This window comes from Podarcis cretensis (assembly GCF_951804945.1).
Source record: "Podarcis cretensis genome assembly, chromosome: 1".
Lineage (NCBI taxonomy): Eukaryota > Metazoa > Chordata > Lepidosauria > Squamata > Lacertidae > Podarcis > Podarcis cretensis.
Window position 1 is genome coordinate 113,618,840 of NC_137170.1, and position 20,149 is coordinate 113,638,988.

Below are 20,149 nucleotides of genomic sequence, written 5' to 3' on the forward strand. Positions count from 1 at the left end.
CAGACTTCTGGCATTCCTGTTTTTTTGTTAAAGTTTTTCAACATCATTAGAGATGGATGAGTAGCTTGGAAAGGCTCCAGGCCTTTGCAGGTCCACCGGCATATTCTTCGCAAATGCTTTGGTTGTGTTGAGCAAACACATCTACGTGAGTAAGAAAAAGCTTATAGACCTGAATAGCTTTTGACCCCATGAAGCTCTGAACCTTGATGACAGCATCTCGGCAGTCATCTCAGTCATGAATACTGCTGTACTTACTCAATTCTGCATTGATGGATATCCTAGGAAGACAGAGATAGATAGATGATCGATAGATAAATAGAGATAGAGATAGAGATAGAGAGATGATAGATAGTCATTTTCAGCAATCAGAAGAGTCATTTACCGCAGTGTCACTTTTTACAATAGTAGAAGAAATGAATGAAAATGGTTTAAAGAAACTTTAAGGAAGAAGAAATAGGGGAGGGCAGATCCTCAGGCCAGAGAGAGAGAGAGAGAGAGAAAGAGGGGGGGGGGAGCTTGGGGCACAGGTGTGGCATCATTCAAGTGAATCACTTTTGTTAATAAATGGGATAAATGGATACCAAATCATGATAAATTTATCAGTTTTGATTTTCTCCCATGCCTTTCTTCTTTCCTGGGTCAGCTTTCATACAAGGCTAGTTGACAAACTCTTTTGTACCAATATGATAGCTGTATACCTGAAGGAGCATCCCCACCTCCATCGTCCAGCCTAGACACTGAGGTCCAGCTCCGAGGGCCTTCTGGTGGTTCCCTCACTGTGAGACATGAAGTTACAGGGAACCAGGCAGAGGGCCTTCTCAGCAGTGTAGCCCTCCCTGTGGAATGCCCTCCCATCAGATGTCAAAGAGATAAACAACTATTTGACTTTTAGAAGACATCTGAAGGCAGACCTGTTTCTGGAAGTTTTTAATGGCTGATGTTGTATTGTGTTTTTAATATTTTCTTGGGGGCCACCCAGAGCGGCTGGGGGAACCCAGTCAGATGGGTGGCATATAAATAAAATTCTTATTCCTATTCTTATTCTTACTTAAGGGAGAGATGTTCTGCTCCTCTCCAGTTCCTGGGAATTTCTAGCCGTATCTCCACAAGGAACTTCATGACCAGCAGTTTGTAGTAGTTAGGTACAGTACATCCACTCTAAATACTGAGAGGAGAGCTAAAGTTAATTCAAGAATAAGCACTCCATTGGTCAGGAACAATGTGGGCTATAGTCCAATGAAGAAGAGAAGAAGAAGGGTTTGGATTTGATATCCTGCTTTATCACTACCCGAAGGAGTCACAAAGCGGCCAACATTCTCCTTTCCCTTCCTCCCCCACAACAAACACTCTGTGAGGTGAGTGGGGCTGAGAGACTTCAGAGAAGTGTGACTAGCCCAAGGTCACCCAGCGGCTGCATGTGGAGGAGCGGGGAATCAAACCCAGTTCACCAGATTACGAGTCTACCACTCTTAACCACTATACCACACTGACTTCTGGAGGCCACCATATTGGCTAGCCCTGAACTGGATGGGCCCATGATCAGATCCAACAGAGATCTTCTTATTTAAATTCCTTAACAACATAGCCTGTTACGTACAAGTTACAGGAGTAATTCAAAGAAGGTGTGCCTTGGGCCACCGTTCTAATCATTCTTACCTGGAAGCCTGCTGCATTTAAATCACCAGACATCGTTTCCAAAGTATGTTAACACTGAGGGCAAGGCAAGCGACTGCATGCACGCTTTAACCTCAGCCTGCAGGTACAAAAAATGCACACTAAATGCCAAGGTTGGGTCATGGTTTTTTGCCATCTGCCCTGCAAATCACTGCCAGGTTCAATGGTCAAAAAACTGTCCCGAGGCCATGAAATACTACAAATAACATTTTGTTTACTTATAGTCCACAGCATGCACATCCCCAGAGAGGTTCTTCTGGCACCAAGTTTCTTGAAATCCTTTTTGTTTCTCCGGTTGCTTTTTGCCAGTGGATTTAATTCTGTTTTTCATCTGCCTATGATGCTGCTGGGGAAAGGCTGTAACCTGTTATATTTTTCTAGAAAAGGAAGTGCCAGATCTCCTCATGAATGCCTCCCTTGTTCTCTTATAAATAGGTAAAAAATATGTAATGGCAATGGCGCCCACCTGAAAGGTGCTGGAACTGAGTTCTGGTGGATTCTGGCTGAAAAAAGCTCTGGCTGCAACTCAGTGGTAGAGCATCTGAGCTGAATGCAGAATGTCCCAGTTTCAATCCCCAGCCTTTCCAAGTAGAACTGGGAGAAACTTGAGACTGACAATCCTGAAAAGTGGCTGCCAGTCCGTGTAGACAGTACTGAGCTAGATAGAACAATGGTCTGCCTTAGTATAAGGCATCTTCCAATGCTTCTTTGTTATGTTTTGTCAAACTTTCTGTTTTGGGTTGTTTAATTCTTTGTTTTTTGTTTTAGCATTATATTATGAGCTGCTCTGCGAATCTTTGCATTGAAGAGGACGGAATGAAATAAATACATAAATAAATGGATGCCAAACTAACTGACTTTTTCCTGGTTTTTCCCTGTTGTGCTGTGTTTGTCATCATCATCATCATCATCATCAATTTTATTTCCATTAATTTGCTTCCTAGGAAAATCCCAATTTTTGAATAAAAACATAAACAAAATATATGTATAGGATGATCTCAGATAGAGAACGATGTAAACAAATTCATATAAAAACATTATTTAATTCAATACAGAGGCAGACTGAAAATGATTGTTAAAATGATTGTTATTACTATTTTTATTATTAATATACAAGTAAAAAGAAGTCGTTAGGTCAAATAAAAAATATCAATTTAATTTTCTGTGTAACTACAGAAAATCTTAAAATTACACATGCATTCCCCTTACTTCAGCACTTAAAAGTATATTTCAAGTTGCGGGTTATATACGATATATCATTTCAGGCAGCTACAAGTCTGTAAATGCCCGATGTAGCATGCAACATGTCACATACCAGGAATTCTAGTGAGAATGTTGTCATGTGTTATGTGCACTTGGCCATAAAACTTGCGAGAAATCTGCTAAGCCACCCAAGCAAGAAAGCAGCTGGGCAAAATAAAATTTTGTCCCGAGGCAAAACAGAACTGCTTCATGATAAGAACACCATGCAGCTAAGAAGTTGCTACTAAATAAATATGCACACACACACACATACAAAGGCATGAGTAACAAATGATAATTTAGGTAGGGGGATTTCTTGCTTCTTACAGATCCGTATCCGAGTTTAACATGTTTCTTTTTGGGGAAAGCATTGCTGCATTGTTCTGTCTAGTCCCTCTTCAGCCAGCAACAGAACTTATTTCTCTATCTCTATCTCTCATTTTTTAAGAAGCGCACTTCTTTTGAAAACTTTAAGGATTCAGTCGTGCTGTTTTTCTTTTCTTTTTTGTAAGGTTGTCCTAGGCTTGAACCCAGATCCAGATAGACTACTGAACTGTGATTTCTGCAGTAATTTTGCTATCTGGGGGAAATGCAAGCAGGAAACTCCTCTCACAACATTTCAAGGGAAATGGGGTGATACACTGGCTAATTATTGGGGGATAATAAACATGGAAAGGGACGTGGGTGGTGCTGTGGGTTAAACCACAGAGACTAGGACTTGCCGATCAGAAGGTCGGCAGTTGGAATCCCCGTGACGGGGTGAGCTCCTGTTGCTCGGTCCCTGCTCCTGCCAACCAAGTAGTTTGAAAGCACATCAAAGTGCAAGTAGATAAATAGGTACCTCTCTGGTGGGAAGGTAAGCGGCTTAGTCATGCTGGCCACATGACCCAGAAGCTGTACCCCGGCTCCCTTGGCCAATAAAGCGAGATGAGCGCTGCAACCCCAGAGTCAGTCACGACTGGACCTAATGGTCAGGGGTCCCTTTACCTTTACCTTTAATAAACATGGATTAAAGATGTGAATAACATCACATTTATTTTAGTTCTGATACAGGTGCATGTTAAGATTTTTAAAATATTTGCTGTACTGTTAGGTAGATGAAGCAATTCTGGGTTTACCCATCAGGGCCTATAATTGAGTGAGTGAGTGAGTGAGTGTTTGTGTGTGTGTGTGTGTGTGTGTTTGTGTGTATTCTAAGCAAGTAAGCTACTTTAACAAAACAATTAAGAAAATATGAGTTCTGTAGATGACACATGAGACCACATTAATTGTTGTTGCCCCCGAGACTCAAGTCCAGTTTCCAGGTCTCATGAAAATTGAGCTATGATGCCTCTCGTATTAACCTGAACTATGGAACAAATATTTCTCATAATGAGACCTAGGTGCAGGCATGTTTGACAATTGCATTTGTATAAATGAGGTTTGCACTGCACCACACACAGAGAAACAGTTTCTTCTCCGCAGCTGAAAGAAAAAATGAAAATCATTTGCCCCCAATGAGTTAAACAACTTTTTTGAGTCCAGGTGTGTGAGTACGTAGGTGGGATATAAACTTCGCCATACTACCACACATGGGTTTACTTAGCCTGGGGATGAGTAAAACAAGGGCGAATAAATGTGTCCTGGATGGAATTTGAGTCAGTGTGGCTGTAGCTTTCGGTGGAACTAGATGATTGGAGGAGTGGTCCCTTTCCTTTGTCAAACTTTCTTCTTCTCCTCCTGCTCCCCCCTCCTGCTCCCTCTGCAATTCACTTCAAGAGTGGAAGGCTCTGAGCCAGTAATAGCCTAGGCAGCGACCTCAGGCAGAAGTCTCTTCTCCCAGACACAGCACTCGTCACCACAGAACTTGGTGCATCCAACAAGACAGAGGTAAGAACCCTCTCTTGCCCGCCCGCCCCCAAACGACTGCAGTGTTGTGCAAGGGCAAACTGTGCAAGAATTAAGATATCTTTTATAGGCACCAGCCTTTTAGCAGGGAGTCGGATTGCTGTAGGCTTTTTATTGCTCATTCCTCAGACGGTTTGAAACCAATACACAAAAGATAGATGAAGCAGATTTATGTGTCGGGAGATCGTTATCGCCGCCAAAAAAAAAAATCAAATCCATGTGACTGGCACTTTCTCTGTGTTTATGCTGGGACTATGTGTGTAGAATACAGGGCAGTGAAATCTCTGCAAGGAGGACTGAAACTCCCCAGTTTTTGCCACCAGCAAGCCATAAAAGTGACAGCAGAGGAAACTGTAAAACTAACTGAAGGACAGAGGGACAGGGCTTGTTTATATCTCTGGTGTGAATATTATTCCTTTTTAAATCCCAATTTCATGTTTGGAAACAGCTCCCAGGGGTGAAATTGAAATTGTTGCAGTATGCGAGTTATTATAGAATCAGGTACTTGACATTGATTTTGGCATCAAACACCAGGCCTTTGGGCAGCTGTTTATATGCAACAGATTCCTCTTGAATGAGACATACTGATCTATATGTAATGCATCCCTCTTAAATAGAAACCTACGGGTAAAAATTAATTTGCGGGTGTAGATGCACAATCTGCCACATTCTTTGTTGTCGTGGTTCAAGTTTCAAGCTGTGCCACCACCTCAACCTATGGAATTGGTGTACAGCTCTGCCTACCTGTCCTTCAGCTCCACTGTAGACCTTTTGACTGCTTGCCGTCTTTTGGCAGCAGAGTGGGATAAAACCTATGGAAATAACCCAGTGTGGCATAGTGGCTAGAAAATTGTACTCATTGGCGTAGGAATTCAAATCCTTGATCTGCCAGAAAGCATTCCAGGTGGTCTAGCGCAAGTTATTATCAATCAGCATACCTTGAAGAGCTACAGTAAAGTACTTTCTAGATTATTGTTGTTGTTACTTATGACTATTCGGTGCCTCTAACCTAGATGCTGTAGTATTATAGAATTTAAAATGAACAATCTGTCCACATGTTTGCAGTCTACAGACTGTTGGTGTGTGCGTGGAAATGAAATATAACTTAAATGCTATGAGTTGCTTGAACTCCTTGGAGGAAGGAGAAGATATAAATTTTCCAAATAATTTTTTTTAGACATAGTAAATATGGCAAAACCTGTTGCTGTATGCAATGGTATCATTGCAAGTGACATTTCCTAGGAAATGTTAGATGAATGTATCGTGTGCTTTTATTTGTTTATTTAAGGTATTTATATACAGTGGTACCTCTGGTTATGAACTTAATTCATTTCGGAGGTCCGTTCTTAACCTGAAACCGTTCTTAACCTGAGGTACCACTTTAGCTAATGGGGCCTCCTGCTACCACCATGCCGCCGGCACACGATTTCTGTTCTCATCCTGAGGTAAAGTTCTTAACCCGAGGTACTACTTCCGGGTTAGCGGAGTCTGTAACCCGAAGTGTTTGTAACCCGAGGTACCACTGTACTGTTTAATCATTGACATTTATAAGCAATGTACATTAAATTACAGTACATTTTAAAAAGCCATCAAAGAACAATTAAAAATCATCATAAAACCTTTTCACTAAGGTGGTAACAAGGCAATCTCCATTTTGCAAGTAAAAAACTAGCTTTTGTTTGCTTTGCATTTTTGTATTGTGTGCTTTGTTTTGCTTTCGCAATCACAATTTCTTGTGTCTTTTTGGCCAACAAAGCAAACCATGCCCTCTAGGTTATGGTGGCTTTTGTTCCTGCTGGACCACCAAGTCTTTTTGGCACAAAACACCAACGAAGAAAAAAGAAATGGAATCAGAAAACAGAAGCCCAAACCATTTCTCTCAAATGCAGTAGAAAAATATCCCAATCCGAGTGACCAAGGTGACTACTTTGAATTTTAACAGATTCTTTGAAATGGTCGGTTCTGATCCCAAAGTTTATCTGGATGGGATTGCTTTGAAATGTATTAAAGTCTGAACACACCTGCGAGGAAGGACTGTGGTGAAGTGGTAGGCAGGAGTGGCCAATGTGATGGGGTTGGTGCCACTTCCCAACAGTGGTGTTGCTGCTACTTACTGGGAAGGGGCAGGGGTAAAATACAAAACAAAATGGCAGCTGCTCAGATTCACTTCTCCCCAAACTGTATTTCACCTCACCCCTGAAATATTGGCAAAATGTCGATTTCAAGGTGGGTGGGACTGCTGAGAAATTTCTGAGAAATTGTTCTTGTCACTTCAGCCCAACTCTAATGGGAGTAGCATTCTCTACAGTTATCAAATGATTAACCTAGGCCACGTTCACACCATATATATAAAGAAGAGTTTGGATTTGATATCCTGCTTTATCACTACCCGAGGGATTCTCAACGCGGCTAACATTCTCTTTTCCCTTCCTCCCCCACAACAAACACTCTGTGAGGTGACTGGGGCTGAGAGACTTCAAAGAAGTGTGACTGGCCCAAGGTCACCCAGCGGAGTGGGTGGAGGAGCGGAGATGCGAACTTGGTTCACCAGATTACGAGTCTACCGCTCTTAACCACTACACCAAACTGGCTCTCAGTGTGGTCTACTACAGTACCATTTTAAACAGTCATGCCTCCCCTCAAAGAATTCTGGGAACCGTGGTTTATGAAGGATGCTGAGAGAGTTGTTAGGAGGCCCTTCTCTCCCACCCCACCCCACTGCCACCCCAGAGCCCCAGTTCTCTGTGGAGAGGGTAGACGCTTTTGAGAACTGTAACAAACCATAGCTCCCGTAATATGGCTGTAATGTAAATTATTTACCTGGTGATGTGTTATTTCTAGATGAAGACTGCATTCTGGAAATGGCTTTCCTTCTGGACAGTTCGGAGAGTGCAAAGAACTTCAATCACGAACAACAGAAGAAGTTTATCTTGGAGATAGTGGACAGGATGAAAGGGCTGCAGCTCAGCTCTGGACGTTCCCTCAGCTGGAGGACGGCCTTGCTGCAGTACAGCAGCACTGTCCTCATAGAGCAAACTTTCAGAGATTGGAAGGGCCCAGATGCCTTTAAATCCCGCATCGCCCCCATCACCTACATCGGCCACGGCACCTACACCACTTACGCCATCACCAACCTCACGCAGCTCTACATGACCGAGGGGACTCACGGTAGTGTGAAAGTAGCTGTGCTCTTGACGGACGGAGTGGACCACCCGAGAAACCCAGATATTTTCTCAGCCACTGCCGATGCTAAACACCAAGGCATCGTGTTCTTCACAGTGGGGATGACCAGAGTGGCCGAGGAGGTGGCCAATGCCGCCAAGCTTCGGCTCCTGGCCAGTGTCCCGGCATCCAGGTTTGTCTTCAATCTGCAAGAGAAAGGAGTTGTGGAGAGAATTCTCAAAGAAATGGTAGGGACAAAGATTTCAGTGGGGCCTATATAAAGCGTATATTATACTTAACAGAATATAAGTGTACTCTGCACTTCTAGTATTATAATAATGGTGTCGCCTCTATCCCTGCTCTTCACCCCAGGAGTCCTTGTTCTCAAAGAGACCCCTGGTGGGGAACGTACTCAAAGAGTTCTGTTACCCGCCTTTCATCACAGGACTCTGCTGTGTTTTGCTTTATATGCAGTGTTTTCTTGCCTGCCTTCCCTTACATAATTCTTCTCCTGACACCTCCTGTACAGTGTCCACTTCTGCCTGTTCTTCTTCCTCTATTCCCTCCTCATTGCCTTCACCGAGACAACATAAATTTCTTTTGCAGTTCGTCTCTTTTCCTCCTACCTACTCGTAAATCTCTCTTCTGTGTTTCTCCTCTGTTTCTCCCATACCCCTCCTCCCTGCTGTGACCCCTAGATGCTGCCCTTTTATCTCTTGAAGGATGCCCACCACCACTTCCAGCTCCCACTCCTCAACTGTGTGTGTCGCCTCAACTGCAGCATTTCTCGAGCTCAAGCAGGGAGTGAGAACATCTGTCTCTGTCCTTTCACAAATGAGTTGTACCTAAAAACTGACATGAGCAGAAGGCCACACCCTTCACACAACATGGGTTTCCTCTCCCCTCCTTCCCATGTGGACGAGAATGACTGAAGAAGGCCACAGCTTCAACATTATCTCAGCTGTGGTAGTTTCTTAAACACACACACACACACACACTACTAGATTTTTTGTTGTTGCTGCACAGCTTGGTTTCACTTTTATTCACAAGGCCACATAATAAATTCTGAACTTTTAAGGTTTGTCAATTCAATATGAATGGGTCCTGACTAGGGCTGGGCCCAAGACATTTTGCTGCCTGAAGTAAGTGACAAGATGAAGTGTGTACCCCTTTGCATTTCATATGCGGAAGGTGACTGGATTGGACACTGACCATAAGAAAACATCCTCCTGAGGGCAGCAGGCTAGTTTAGGGGGTAGAAGCAGTATTTCTATCATGACCATTCATTCATTCATTTTATATATTTAACATCACTGCTTCTAAGTACAGTAAGCCCACAATGTACACAAGGGTAATGTTTCGAGGATCGTGCCTAAAGCCAATATTGTGTCTAGTCAAAACTCATTGGGTTCAATGGTGGGTGGGATTTCCAAAGCCATTTTCCCCAGATCTCTCTCTCCCCCCCCCCCATCTATCTATCTATCTATCTATCTGCCACGCCTGTAAAACTCAATGCGCACAAGTTAACTGCGCATAAGTTATAGGCTTCCTGTAGTTTACAAAGTACAAAACCAGTTACTCAAACATTTACATGTAAACATTCATAATCAATATTCACAATAAAAGAATCCCTTCAAAATTAATTGGCTTGCAACATAGGATTCTCCAATTTCCAGTGCTTGAACTCTGGGGACACATTCCTTACATGATGGTAGGCTTTTATACAGTGATATTTTACACTGCATTCCTAATTTGTGGGTTTTAATTGAATCCCTAGGGAGCACGTATCTATGCGTTGAACAACCAGAAATACCTAGTACTCTGCTTCTTCCTATGATTTGTTGTGTTTGTGTACAAGAAAGGCATATTCTGGCCCTATGTCAGGACCTTCCCAGCCAGCAATGTCTCTTTTTTCATTTTTCTGATAGTGTGCCTTGTTACTTATAAAATAATTAATTTTGTTTGCACTTATTTGTCTCCCCAGAAAGAACTGGCAGAAGAAGGGGTAAGTCTTAACTGTGAACTGGGGATGATGGATTACATTTACAACATTTTAAATTAAGAGTGGTGGTGAAACAACAAACTATCTTGCCAAAACTATGTTTATTACCATTTCAGTAAATTAAAACCAATAGAAAAAGAAGAATAAGTCTTGCTAAATGATGAGCACTAAAAAGTGACATAAGAAAATGTAAATTTGTTTGGTCTTTTATGCCTCTTGCAGTTTCTGGTTCCAGCAATAGTCTGAATATATCTATAATATACAAGTGAAAACACCTAATGCTAACTCCCAAGGGTATCACATAAGAAAATAAGAAGAGACTTCCTCCATCATGCCAGAAGCCATTTTAGCTTTTTTAGTCCAGTATTGTCTTCTCGGGACGCGGGTGGCGCTGTGGGTTAAACCACAGAGACTAGGACTTGCCGATCAGAAAGTTGGCAGTTCGAATCCCTGCAACGGGGTGAGCTCCCGTTGCTCGGTCCCTGCTCCTGCCAACCTAGCAGTTCGAAAGCACGTCAAAGTGCAAGTAGATAAACAGGAACCGCTCCGGTGGGAAGGTAAACAGCGTTTCCGTGCGCTGCTCTAGTTCGCCAGAAGGGGCTTAGTCATGCTGGCCACATGACCTGGAAGCTGTACACCAGCTCCCTCAGCTAATAAAGTGAGATGAGTGCCGCAACCCCAGAGTCGGTCACGACTAGACCTAATGGTCAGGGGTCCCTTTGCCTTTACTTTTATTGTCTTCTTACAGTGGATAACCAGATGCCTATGAAAAACACACAAGCTGGACACAATCACAATTACCGTATAATGTCCTGATTGTGGTGCCAAGAAATTGGCTTTCCAAACCATGCTGCCTCTGTTCCTGGGCATAATACAGTCCTCATGACCAGTAGACATGAATAGTCTTGAAAGAGGGGTTTGTCTCATCCCTTTTTTAAAAAGCCATCCAAGTTGGTGGCAGTCACAACATCTTGTGGTAGCAAAGACCAAAGTTAAACTCTGCTGTATATGAAAAAGAACTGAATCACAGTTGTTAGAGTACTTCTACACCACACAGACATTTGAGATTCCTTCCAGCTATATAGGACTACTAGAAAAATCTGAAATGGAGATATTTGTAAATTTATCACTTCAATTCAGCACCAGCCAGAAAGCTGAAACATGAACAAGAAGTATGGATTCAATAATGAAATGAGAAATGTAAGTTTTGACCATGTTGTGGGGGGAACTGTGAAAATATTGATTGAAAAACAGTACTGTAAAGCGATAGGATGCAGTTTCAAGATTAGATCTTTCCTACTTGTGGTTAAATAAATAAATTATAGGAAAATAAAAGAGCTGTAGAGCTTTCTGCCTAGGTGGGAAGTGATGATTAATTTGTATGGTTATTTCTATTCAAAGTGTCCCCAGCCTCCTATATGTAACTGTGAAAAAGGTGAAAGGGGTCTTCCTGGCCCTGCTGTAAGTATCTCCCCCCCCCCATTTACTTTCTTCTTATTTTATTAAAAAAATATACACCACTTGATTGTAAACAATTCCAGAGTGGTTTACAAAAACCGCTTATTTTTTCATTGGAAAAATAAAAAGTAAATCTTTTTGGTGGCATTATTTTATTAATTACCTGTTTCATTAAATGCATTAAATTTCATTAAATTCATTTTCTATTTCATTAAATACATATTCAGAGACAACAGCTGAGTGATCCAGAGAGAATAAGAGGTTCATTCATAAATGATAGGGTCCTTGATTGTGTGGAGAGCCTTCACATTCAGCTGTACAGATGAGGGCTACCTACATAACAGCTATAATGTAATGCTAAGCCAAACCATGGTTTAGTGTGAATATTAAAATGTAAGGGTTTTTGAGGAAGAGATTGCAGCTGGAAAGGGAAAAACAGCATTATATGATGGGGGGATATAAGCTGGCATGTTGATGCCAATGATGTGTGAATGTTACAGAAACCCTGCGTGTGTGAGAATCACCAGTCTCACAATAAACACCTGTCTGGAAGGGACTGCTTCATGATCTGACAAAAGACAGAAGAACCACAGGAAAAATATAGCATGGCAATGATTGGATGATGGTGCCATGAAGATGCCCTACAAAAAGCAACTGAGCAAAGCATGGCAATTCCACACTAAATGCCAAGTGTGGAAGCACCCTTAGAATCAAATAATGGTGCCCCCCCTTAAAGAGTCTAAGAGCACTTCCAGCTCTTAGACTCTTTGGGATGGGGTTCAATCTCATGTTGTGTGGTTGTAAGTGGCTTGGGAGGTCTTGTGGAACGCCCTGTGGAACGCCCTCCCATCAGATGTCAAAGAGATAAACAACTACCTGACATTTAGAAGACATCTGAAGGCAGCCCTGTTCAGGGATGTTTTTAATGTGTGATATTTTAATGTATTTTTAATCTTCATTGGAAGCTGCCCAGAGTAGCTGGGGAAACCCAGCCAGATGGGCGGGGTACAAATAATAAATTGTTGTTGTTGTTGTTGTTATGCAACAAGCTTGCTTCCCCAAAAGATTGGATATATTTATTTATTCATTTGCAACAAGTAGTGAGAAAATGCACTGGAAAGTGTAGGGTTTTGTCATGTATTTTTGTGCATAGCTGTCAATGTTTCCCTTTTTTAAAGGGAAATTCCCTTATTCCAAACAGGATTCCTTGCAAGAAAAGGGAAAAGTTGACAGCTATGATTTTTGTGCTTTTATACTGTAAACCACCCTGTGATCCTCAGATGAAGTGTGGTATATGAATGTAATTAACAACAACAAGAACACTTGCTTTAGCATTTTGTTGTTGCTTAGTCATTTAGTTGTGTCCGACTCTTCGTGACCCCATGGACCAGAGCACGCCAGGCACTCCTGTCTTCCACTGCTTCCTGCAGCTTGATCAAACGCATGTTGATAGCTTCGAGAACACTGTCCAACCATCTCTGTCGTCCCCTTCTCCTTGTGCCCTCCATCTTTCCCAACATCAGGGTCTTTTCCAGGGAGTCTTCTCTTCTCATGAGATGGCCAAAGTATTGGAGCCTCAGCTTCAGGATCTGTCCTTCCACTGAGCACTCAGGGCTGATTTCCTTAAGAATGGGATAGGTTTGAACTTCTTGCAGTCCACGGGACTCTCAAGAGTCTCCTCCAGCACCATAATTCAGAAGCATCAATTCTTCGGCGATCAGCCTTCTTTATGGTCCAGATCTCACTTCCATACATCACTACTGGGAAAACCATGGCTTTAACTATACGGACCTTTGTTGGCAAGGCGATGTCTCTGCTTTTTAAGATGCTGTCATCTAATTGCCCAGGGTGAATGCTTAATAAAAAAGGGCACCTGGAAACACCCTAATAGAAAACATATGTTCATGAAAACATTATTTTCTACCAATGAGCTGTTTGAAAGCTGAGAATGACCCGGGAAAATGCATTCTGACCAATGTAGCTCTTGCACAGATTGGAGCATGACTTGCTTTTAAGCTTCAGGTGTGAGAGGGAAATCTTTAGAACTTTACTTATTTCCTGCAATCATAGAATCATTTTATTGAGAATATAAACCAAGAGGTCTCTCTCTCTCCCCCCCCCTTTCTTTGCATGTTTAAACATGCAATTAACAGATGAAGTTTAAACCCAAGGCTTTCCATTTAACTTCCCTCTGTTGTTTTTCTGCTTCCAGGGTAAAAAGGGTCGTCCTGGTGATGATGGAGCCCCTGGTCCAAAGGGCGTGAAGGTAACATGACATTGGATTTAATTGAAATGCTCATTGATTAACATTAGTGATGGGAGCATGTTGAAATAAAAGCATGCTCAGTCACCACATGGCAGTTTACAACTGAGGGTGTATAAATCATTCTAAATCAGTGGTTCCCAACATTTTATTTTTGGGAGGCCATGCCCCACCTAAGCATCTCTAAAATCCTGATGCACCCCACCCCCCGTGACATATAATTATTATTCAAAAAGTGAACTCCTATTCATGTGGAGGAAGCCTAAAAGGCCATTAACTGTTAATAACTCATTCTTGAATTGCGCCCCTTAAAAATCAAATTGCCCCCCTGTGGGGGGGTGCCCTACGTTGGGAACTACAGTTCTAAAACATCCACATTTCTGAATATGAATTATGTTTTGCATTGAAGATGGAGCTAGTTTGAACAGCAGGGTACATTTTTCCTATCTGTTTTCAGCAATATATAATGTAATCTTAACGTAAAAGGACAACATTTTCACTGACTACAGAATGTTAAGCAAAGTAATAACCCAACACCCTGATGCTTCTAGGGGGAGCCAGGCTTAAATGGAATTCCAGGAAGAGACGGAACAGAGGTAAAAAATTTGTGTGTGTGTATTCTATTATGTATTTATTTGCTTTGAGGGAAACTCCATTATTTAAAAACAAACCTGCCCCATATATATCACTGCTCCTTTTTTATCTCATTTTTACTTTTTGGGTATATCTTCTTAAAATGCAAGAGAATATAAAGAAGGGTGTGAAGAAAATAACTTGTAAGCAGCAATGTCAAAGGGCAATAAAATGCTAAAAAAGACTGCTCATTCTACTCATGGTTATGTAAGATCCACTTTGAACAATAACTTAGCAACATGTAAGCCATTGCTACTCTCAAGTCCTAAGGTCTCACATAAAACCTCTGTCATGTGATTCAGGTTGCCCGCGTGCTTCCAAATCATGTCAGCAATATTTCTGCCGTATTTCCAGGACTGGAATGACATGGGAAATGGCTGGCTTTTGGCACTCGCAATGGTACCCAATGGCATTTGCAGTACCAGCTTTATTACATATTTTCATATCTGAAGCATAAATCAAGATAATACTCACTCTACACACAAGAGCTCATTGGTCTGCTTTTGGAGTGTTTTTCATCACACAGATCTAGTGATGGAAAGCAGTACCCATTCTGAAATTTGCAGAGCAACTTCTGAAACTTTTCTAGGGTTTGATTTCTCCTCCCCACTCCACCCCAAAGGCAAAGAGACCTTAATCACCAAATGCAAGCAAAGCAGGCTGGATGAAGCCAGCCAATAAATTTGTCATTTCTGTTACCCATTCTAAAACTCTGGATTAATAAGTAAGATTTATTTCCCTAGTACTTGCCATAAATTTGCTGCTGCTGCTGATATATGTATGTATACCCTTACAGATAAAATAGGAGCAGCTAAAAAGACAGCCGGGGGGGGGGGCAGGAACCAGAATTAGTAATTACTGTTTAGTGTCAGTAGTAATTTAATCAATATGCATTCTGCTCTTCTTCTTTTTCCCATCAGGGAAAGTCTGGATACAAAGGAGAAAAGGTACGATATTTCACCTTCTTGAATCAACTAGGTGCTAAAGACCAATACAGCCATATTGATTTCCTGGATTTGAGGACAAAGAATTTAGCATCTGAAATAGAATGGGAATGGGTGGGGGATAAAGCACTGGCAAGAACATTACACATTTTTCAAAGTAATGATTGATTGTGCTTTTCTCAATCTAAGGGTGAAAGAGGCGAATGTGGAACACCAGGAATAAAAGGCGACAGGGTAAGTAATTATCTGATGGTCAACTACATCAGATTGCAATGTAAGGACTTGTATAATCAGAAACTGTGCCGCTCATAGAACTTCTAGGCCCAGTGCTGCAATAGTAGTGTGAGCAATGTGTAAACATCACCATTATGATAATTATTATTAGGCCTTATACCTGTAGTCCACCTTTTCCTCCAAGGAACTTGAGGTAGCATACTTGGTTATCCCTCTCCTCATTTAATCTCCACAACAACCCTTTGAGGTAGGTTAAGCTGAGAGGCAGAGACTAGCCCAAGGTCACCCAATGAGCTTCATGTCTTAGCGGGGATTTGAACCCTGGTCTTCTAGGTCCATGTCTGACATTCTAACCACTATACCACACTGGGTGTCATGGGTAGGGGTGGGGAGAAAGAGAGACTTAAAGGTAAAGGTAAAGGGACTCCTGACCATTAGGTCCAGTCGTGGCCGACTCTGGGGTTGCGGCGCTCATCTCGCTTTATTGGCCAAGGGAGCTGGTCATGTGGCCAGCATGACTAAGCCGCTTCTGGCGAACCAGAGCAGCGCATGGAAACGCTGTTTACCTTCCCTATTTATCTTCTTGCACTTTGATGTGCTTTCAAACTGCTAGGTGGGCAGGAGCAGGGACCGAGCAATGGGAGCTCACCCCGTTGCAGAGATTCGAACTGCCGACCTTCTGATCGGCAAGTCCTAGGCTCCATGGTTTAACCCACAGTGCCACCTGCGTCCCAAAAGAGAGACTGACTGGAGAGAAAATAGTCCTGAAATGCTAGGTACATATTTGCAGAGAGCGTGATAATACAAACTGGATTTTTAAATATCTAGTTTGACGTTAGCCTTTCTGCCCATGTTTCAATTATCCTTCCACATTTGAATCATTTTGTTTTTCCCTTGCTGGCGATTCACTGTATGATTTGTAATATTTTGCACTGTATATGGGCTCACATATAATTTCTCCTCTTATCACTCAGGGTCCAGAAGGCCCAGGTGGACCAAGAGGCCTCCGAGGTCTTCAGGTAAATGAACAGAGAGTGGAAGTGCTTTGCTTCAAAACTGTGCTAGCTGCCATCTTTCTGAAGCTAAATTGTCCCTCCTCTGAATTATATGTTGGCTGTCAGTCACTAATGCCAACTCCCCATCCCATCACTCTTCGTGTCCCTGGAACTGTGGGCTATCTATATCCAACTGATCACTGCATTCTGCAGGTGAGGACTTCCTGTAGATACTTGTCATCAAGAAGTCTGTTCTGTACAGTGTAGGAATCAGACCTTTAGTGTGGTGGCACCTACCCTTTGAACTATCTCCTGTAGTGTATCAGACCGGTACCATCTCTAGTATTATGTTTTTAAGGCGCCTATTGAAAACCTTCCTTTTCCAACAAGGCTTTTAAGTGGAGATTTTTCTGTCTCTCTGTGTGTTTGTATTGGACTCGAAATAATGTTTTAATTGTTGGTGTTCTCATAGTTAAGTCACTTCAAGATGTTTTATGGGATGTGCTTAATAAATGAAATAAATCAGTAACCCATGGTTAACAAGCTGATGAATGACTGACCTTCTTCTGTTTCTTCCTGTATTTAGAGAACTAGTCTCTGTAGTCCTCTCATACCTTTAACAAAGGGGGTGGGGAACACACATGGGGGGGTTGTGTCACAGAGAAGGGAAAGCCTTTTCACAGCCATTTTCTTTAACCATTAGCCTAATATGGTTAAGGTAGCAATGCCCAAGTCAGGATTCTCCAGCAGGCTGAAAGACCTTTCTTGTGGGTTGCCAGTCTGCTAGTAATTGGTTTTATGAGCTAAAAGCACAACAGACAGAAAGAAACTTACAGATCAGGGCTTCAAATGGAAAAACAAATGCCATATGATACAGGTTTTTGAAGGCCATGAAACTAAAGGCAGTGTAATCATTTCCAGTGCAAAACGAACCAGGATAGACAGATGATAAGTGAATGTAATAGGCAAATATCACAATTATTTGAACACTGAATAAACTGTTTTGTGTGGATTGAAGTAAAACAGTCATATTCCTATTTAACGATGCACTCAACCAAGGTCTTTTTAAAAAATAAATAAAAAATGCCTTCCTGTTTAACAGGGTTCCCAAGGACTGCCTGGAGACCAAGGACCTGAAGGAATGCAAGGATCAAAGGCAAGACTCTTAACATTAATTTAATTCTAAACGCTGTAAGAGATTGCTGCTACCTTTGCTATTTTGGGGCCCACTTTTGCTTTCACTCACGTTGGCCCAGTTCATGCGCCATATGAAACTGGAAAACCAAAAACTGTTAAAAAGAAACATGGTGCCCTGCAGATGTTGTTGGACTCCAACTCCTCTCAGCCCCAGCCATCATGACAAATGGTATGGGATGATGGGAACCGTTGGCCAACAACCTATGGAGGTTTCCCCACTGGCTACCACTGTAAACCATGGCTTGGAAACCCACTGCCTTCCAGGTGTGGTTGGACTCCCAGTTCCCATCAACCTCAGCCACCATGGCCAATGATCAAGGATGATGGGAATTGTAATCTGGTAACATCTGGAAAGGCCCACAGGCTCTTCATCCCTGAGGAAAATGTTGCTACTATTCAGATATTTCCTCTGCTATGAATTCTATCCATCTTAGCTGTGCTGAAACTGACTTTTCCGGCTGTGTCTGCAAAACCACCAAATGGAACATCTAAGAAGCAAGAATCAACTCCGTTGTCATTCAACAGTGAGATGTCATAAGACATTCCACATCACAAAAAAATCCCCTTCAAGGCACTTCAGCCCATTCAGAGCTTTGTATGGCTTTAAGCCGCAGGGAACCATTAAAGTACAGCTCATAAATAACACCTTGTTGAGGCTTTTTATGACACTTGAATTTCTTCTCAAAAGCAAGAGAAAGCTATTTTTTCTCCAGGCCATCTCTCCAACAATGGGACAGTACATTAGTATTAATTAGTAAGAAATAGATCCACACACAACTGCTTTCTTCCACTTTGAGATTATTTTTGTTACCACGCTGTTCTGTATTCCGTGAGGAAAACAGTCTTCATAGCAATTCAGCTTGCGTTTGGCTTTCATGCTGGTTACTGTGCATGTAGCAACCCAGAAGGTCACATTAGACTCTTTCAAAAGTGTTTTTCTTGAGAATCTCATGGAGAGGGGGATTGATTGTAAAATCTGCTTCAAGTTGGGCACATGTGGTTGGGTCAGTTTCCATGTGGGCAATTTCCAATTTTGCATCTATTACTTTCATCCCCAATTAAATTTTAGTGTCATATTATGATGCGGCCAGGGTTAGCATGAGGTGGGGCATTAATTCCCTGCCCCCGAGCTGGATCACCACAAGGGCCCAGATGCCCAGTCGCAACACCTCCCACCACGGAAGGTGAGTGGTCCTACCCCCAAAAGCGCTGCTGTGCACTGATGAAATAGCACACTAAAAAAATAATGGTGCAATCATATGCTCAGTCACATCAAGACTGCTTTTCTTTTTCTTTTTCTGGCAGTTTATCAGCAGGGCCATGACATTGTTCAAGGGGCAAAAGATGCAAAGGAACTGAAAGCTGCAACATAGTGGGCACACTCTGGTTCCAGAATTGATTTTAGAAATTATCCTTGGAATTCACAAGCAGGGCAAGACAGGGCGGCGCAAACCAATGTTCAATGCAGGAGCACAACAGGGAAAACCCACCCATGTTTTCTACTTCTGCTAATTCCTTCTATGTTTGGATGTGTTTCCCAGTCTTCTTTCATTTATTATTCCCACTCCAAGCAATCTGCTAGTTTTATCATGGCAGAAGCATTATGATACATATTGCGAAAGCAATTCCCCCACAACTTACAAGCATTTAACTTGCGCACATTCAGCTTTACACGTGTGGCAAAAAATTAAAAGAGGGTTGAGGTTCCAGGAAAAATTGGCTTTGGCAATCCCATTTAAGACTGAACCCCAATTGACCATACACAATTTTGGCTTTGGAACTTAACCCCTACATAAGTTGTGGGCTTATTGTACCTTAGTTTAAGGGCAGGAGGGAGGGAGGGAGGGAGGAGCAGGTTTTCTTCTCTCTGAAACCCTATCAAAAAGTTGAAATCAGTTCTTTTGTTTTGCAATTTTCTAAAGGGTGAAAGAGGCCTGCCTGGCCCTGCTGGACTGACTGGAGAAACGGGAGTAGGGTTGCCTGGCCCCAAGGTAAAAATGCCAATCATATAGCCTATTGTGCAAAAGGACAGCTGCTGAAATAATATATGGCTGGATTAAAAAAAACACACAAAAACAACTTAAAACAAGGATAAATGATGTCTTTGTAATACCTGAAAGGTATTCTGGATGCAGTTCAAATACATTCATACCATTAAAAGGGGGGAGGGAACGCACAGAATGGTGTAACTCTCAGTAGTTTATTGGTAATAAAATTTGACATATATAGAGAGACAGGGGGCAAATGAAGTTATTATTACAGGTATCAGATTTGTTTTACTTCCCTCTAGTCTTCTTAATATCACTGTATTAAATCAAAGAATGCTGCTTCATTTCAGTGTCCATAATTTTGTTCAAATCCAAAAATAACATATCTTTTTCTGAAGGGTGACATTGGTTTAACAGGAAGACCAGGTCCTGTTGGCCCACCTGGAGTTGGAGAACCAGGTTTACCGGTA

At 42.0% G+C, this 20,149-nt stretch overlaps 1 protein-coding gene across 3 annotated transcripts in view; it reads left to right on the plus strand.

Annotated features, from left to right (window-relative positions):
- Positions 1-4,187: 4,187 nt before the first annotated feature.
- The window catches only part of LOC307216253 (uncharacterized protein), a 40,786-nt gene continuing 24,824 nt past the window's right edge, over positions 4,188-20,149 (plus strand). For 2 of the 3 annotated variants that reach the window (XM_079976344.1, XM_079976345.1), the window contains exons 1-12: positions 5,118-6,722; positions 7,645-8,213; positions 9,950-9,970; positions 11,369-11,428; positions 13,638-13,691; positions 14,240-14,284; positions 15,242-15,268; positions 15,455-15,499; positions 16,474-16,518; positions 17,597-17,650; positions 19,614-19,682; positions 20,078-20,146. In XM_079976344.1, coding sequence (XP_079832470.1) covers positions 6,566-6,722; positions 7,645-8,213; positions 9,950-9,970; positions 11,369-11,428; positions 13,638-13,691; positions 14,240-14,284; positions 15,242-15,268; positions 15,455-15,499; positions 16,474-16,518; positions 17,597-17,650; positions 19,614-19,682; positions 20,078-20,146 — 1,215 coding nt within the window. In that variant the 5' untranslated portion in view covers positions 5,118-6,565. Of the gene's footprint in view, positions 4,786-5,117; positions 6,723-7,644; positions 8,214-9,949; positions 9,971-11,368; positions 11,429-13,637; positions 13,692-14,239; positions 14,285-15,241; positions 15,269-15,454; positions 15,500-16,473; positions 16,519-17,596; positions 17,651-19,613; positions 19,683-20,077; positions 20,147-20,149 lie in introns of those variants that run through there. The other variant, XM_079976343.1, reaches the window with a different exon arrangement.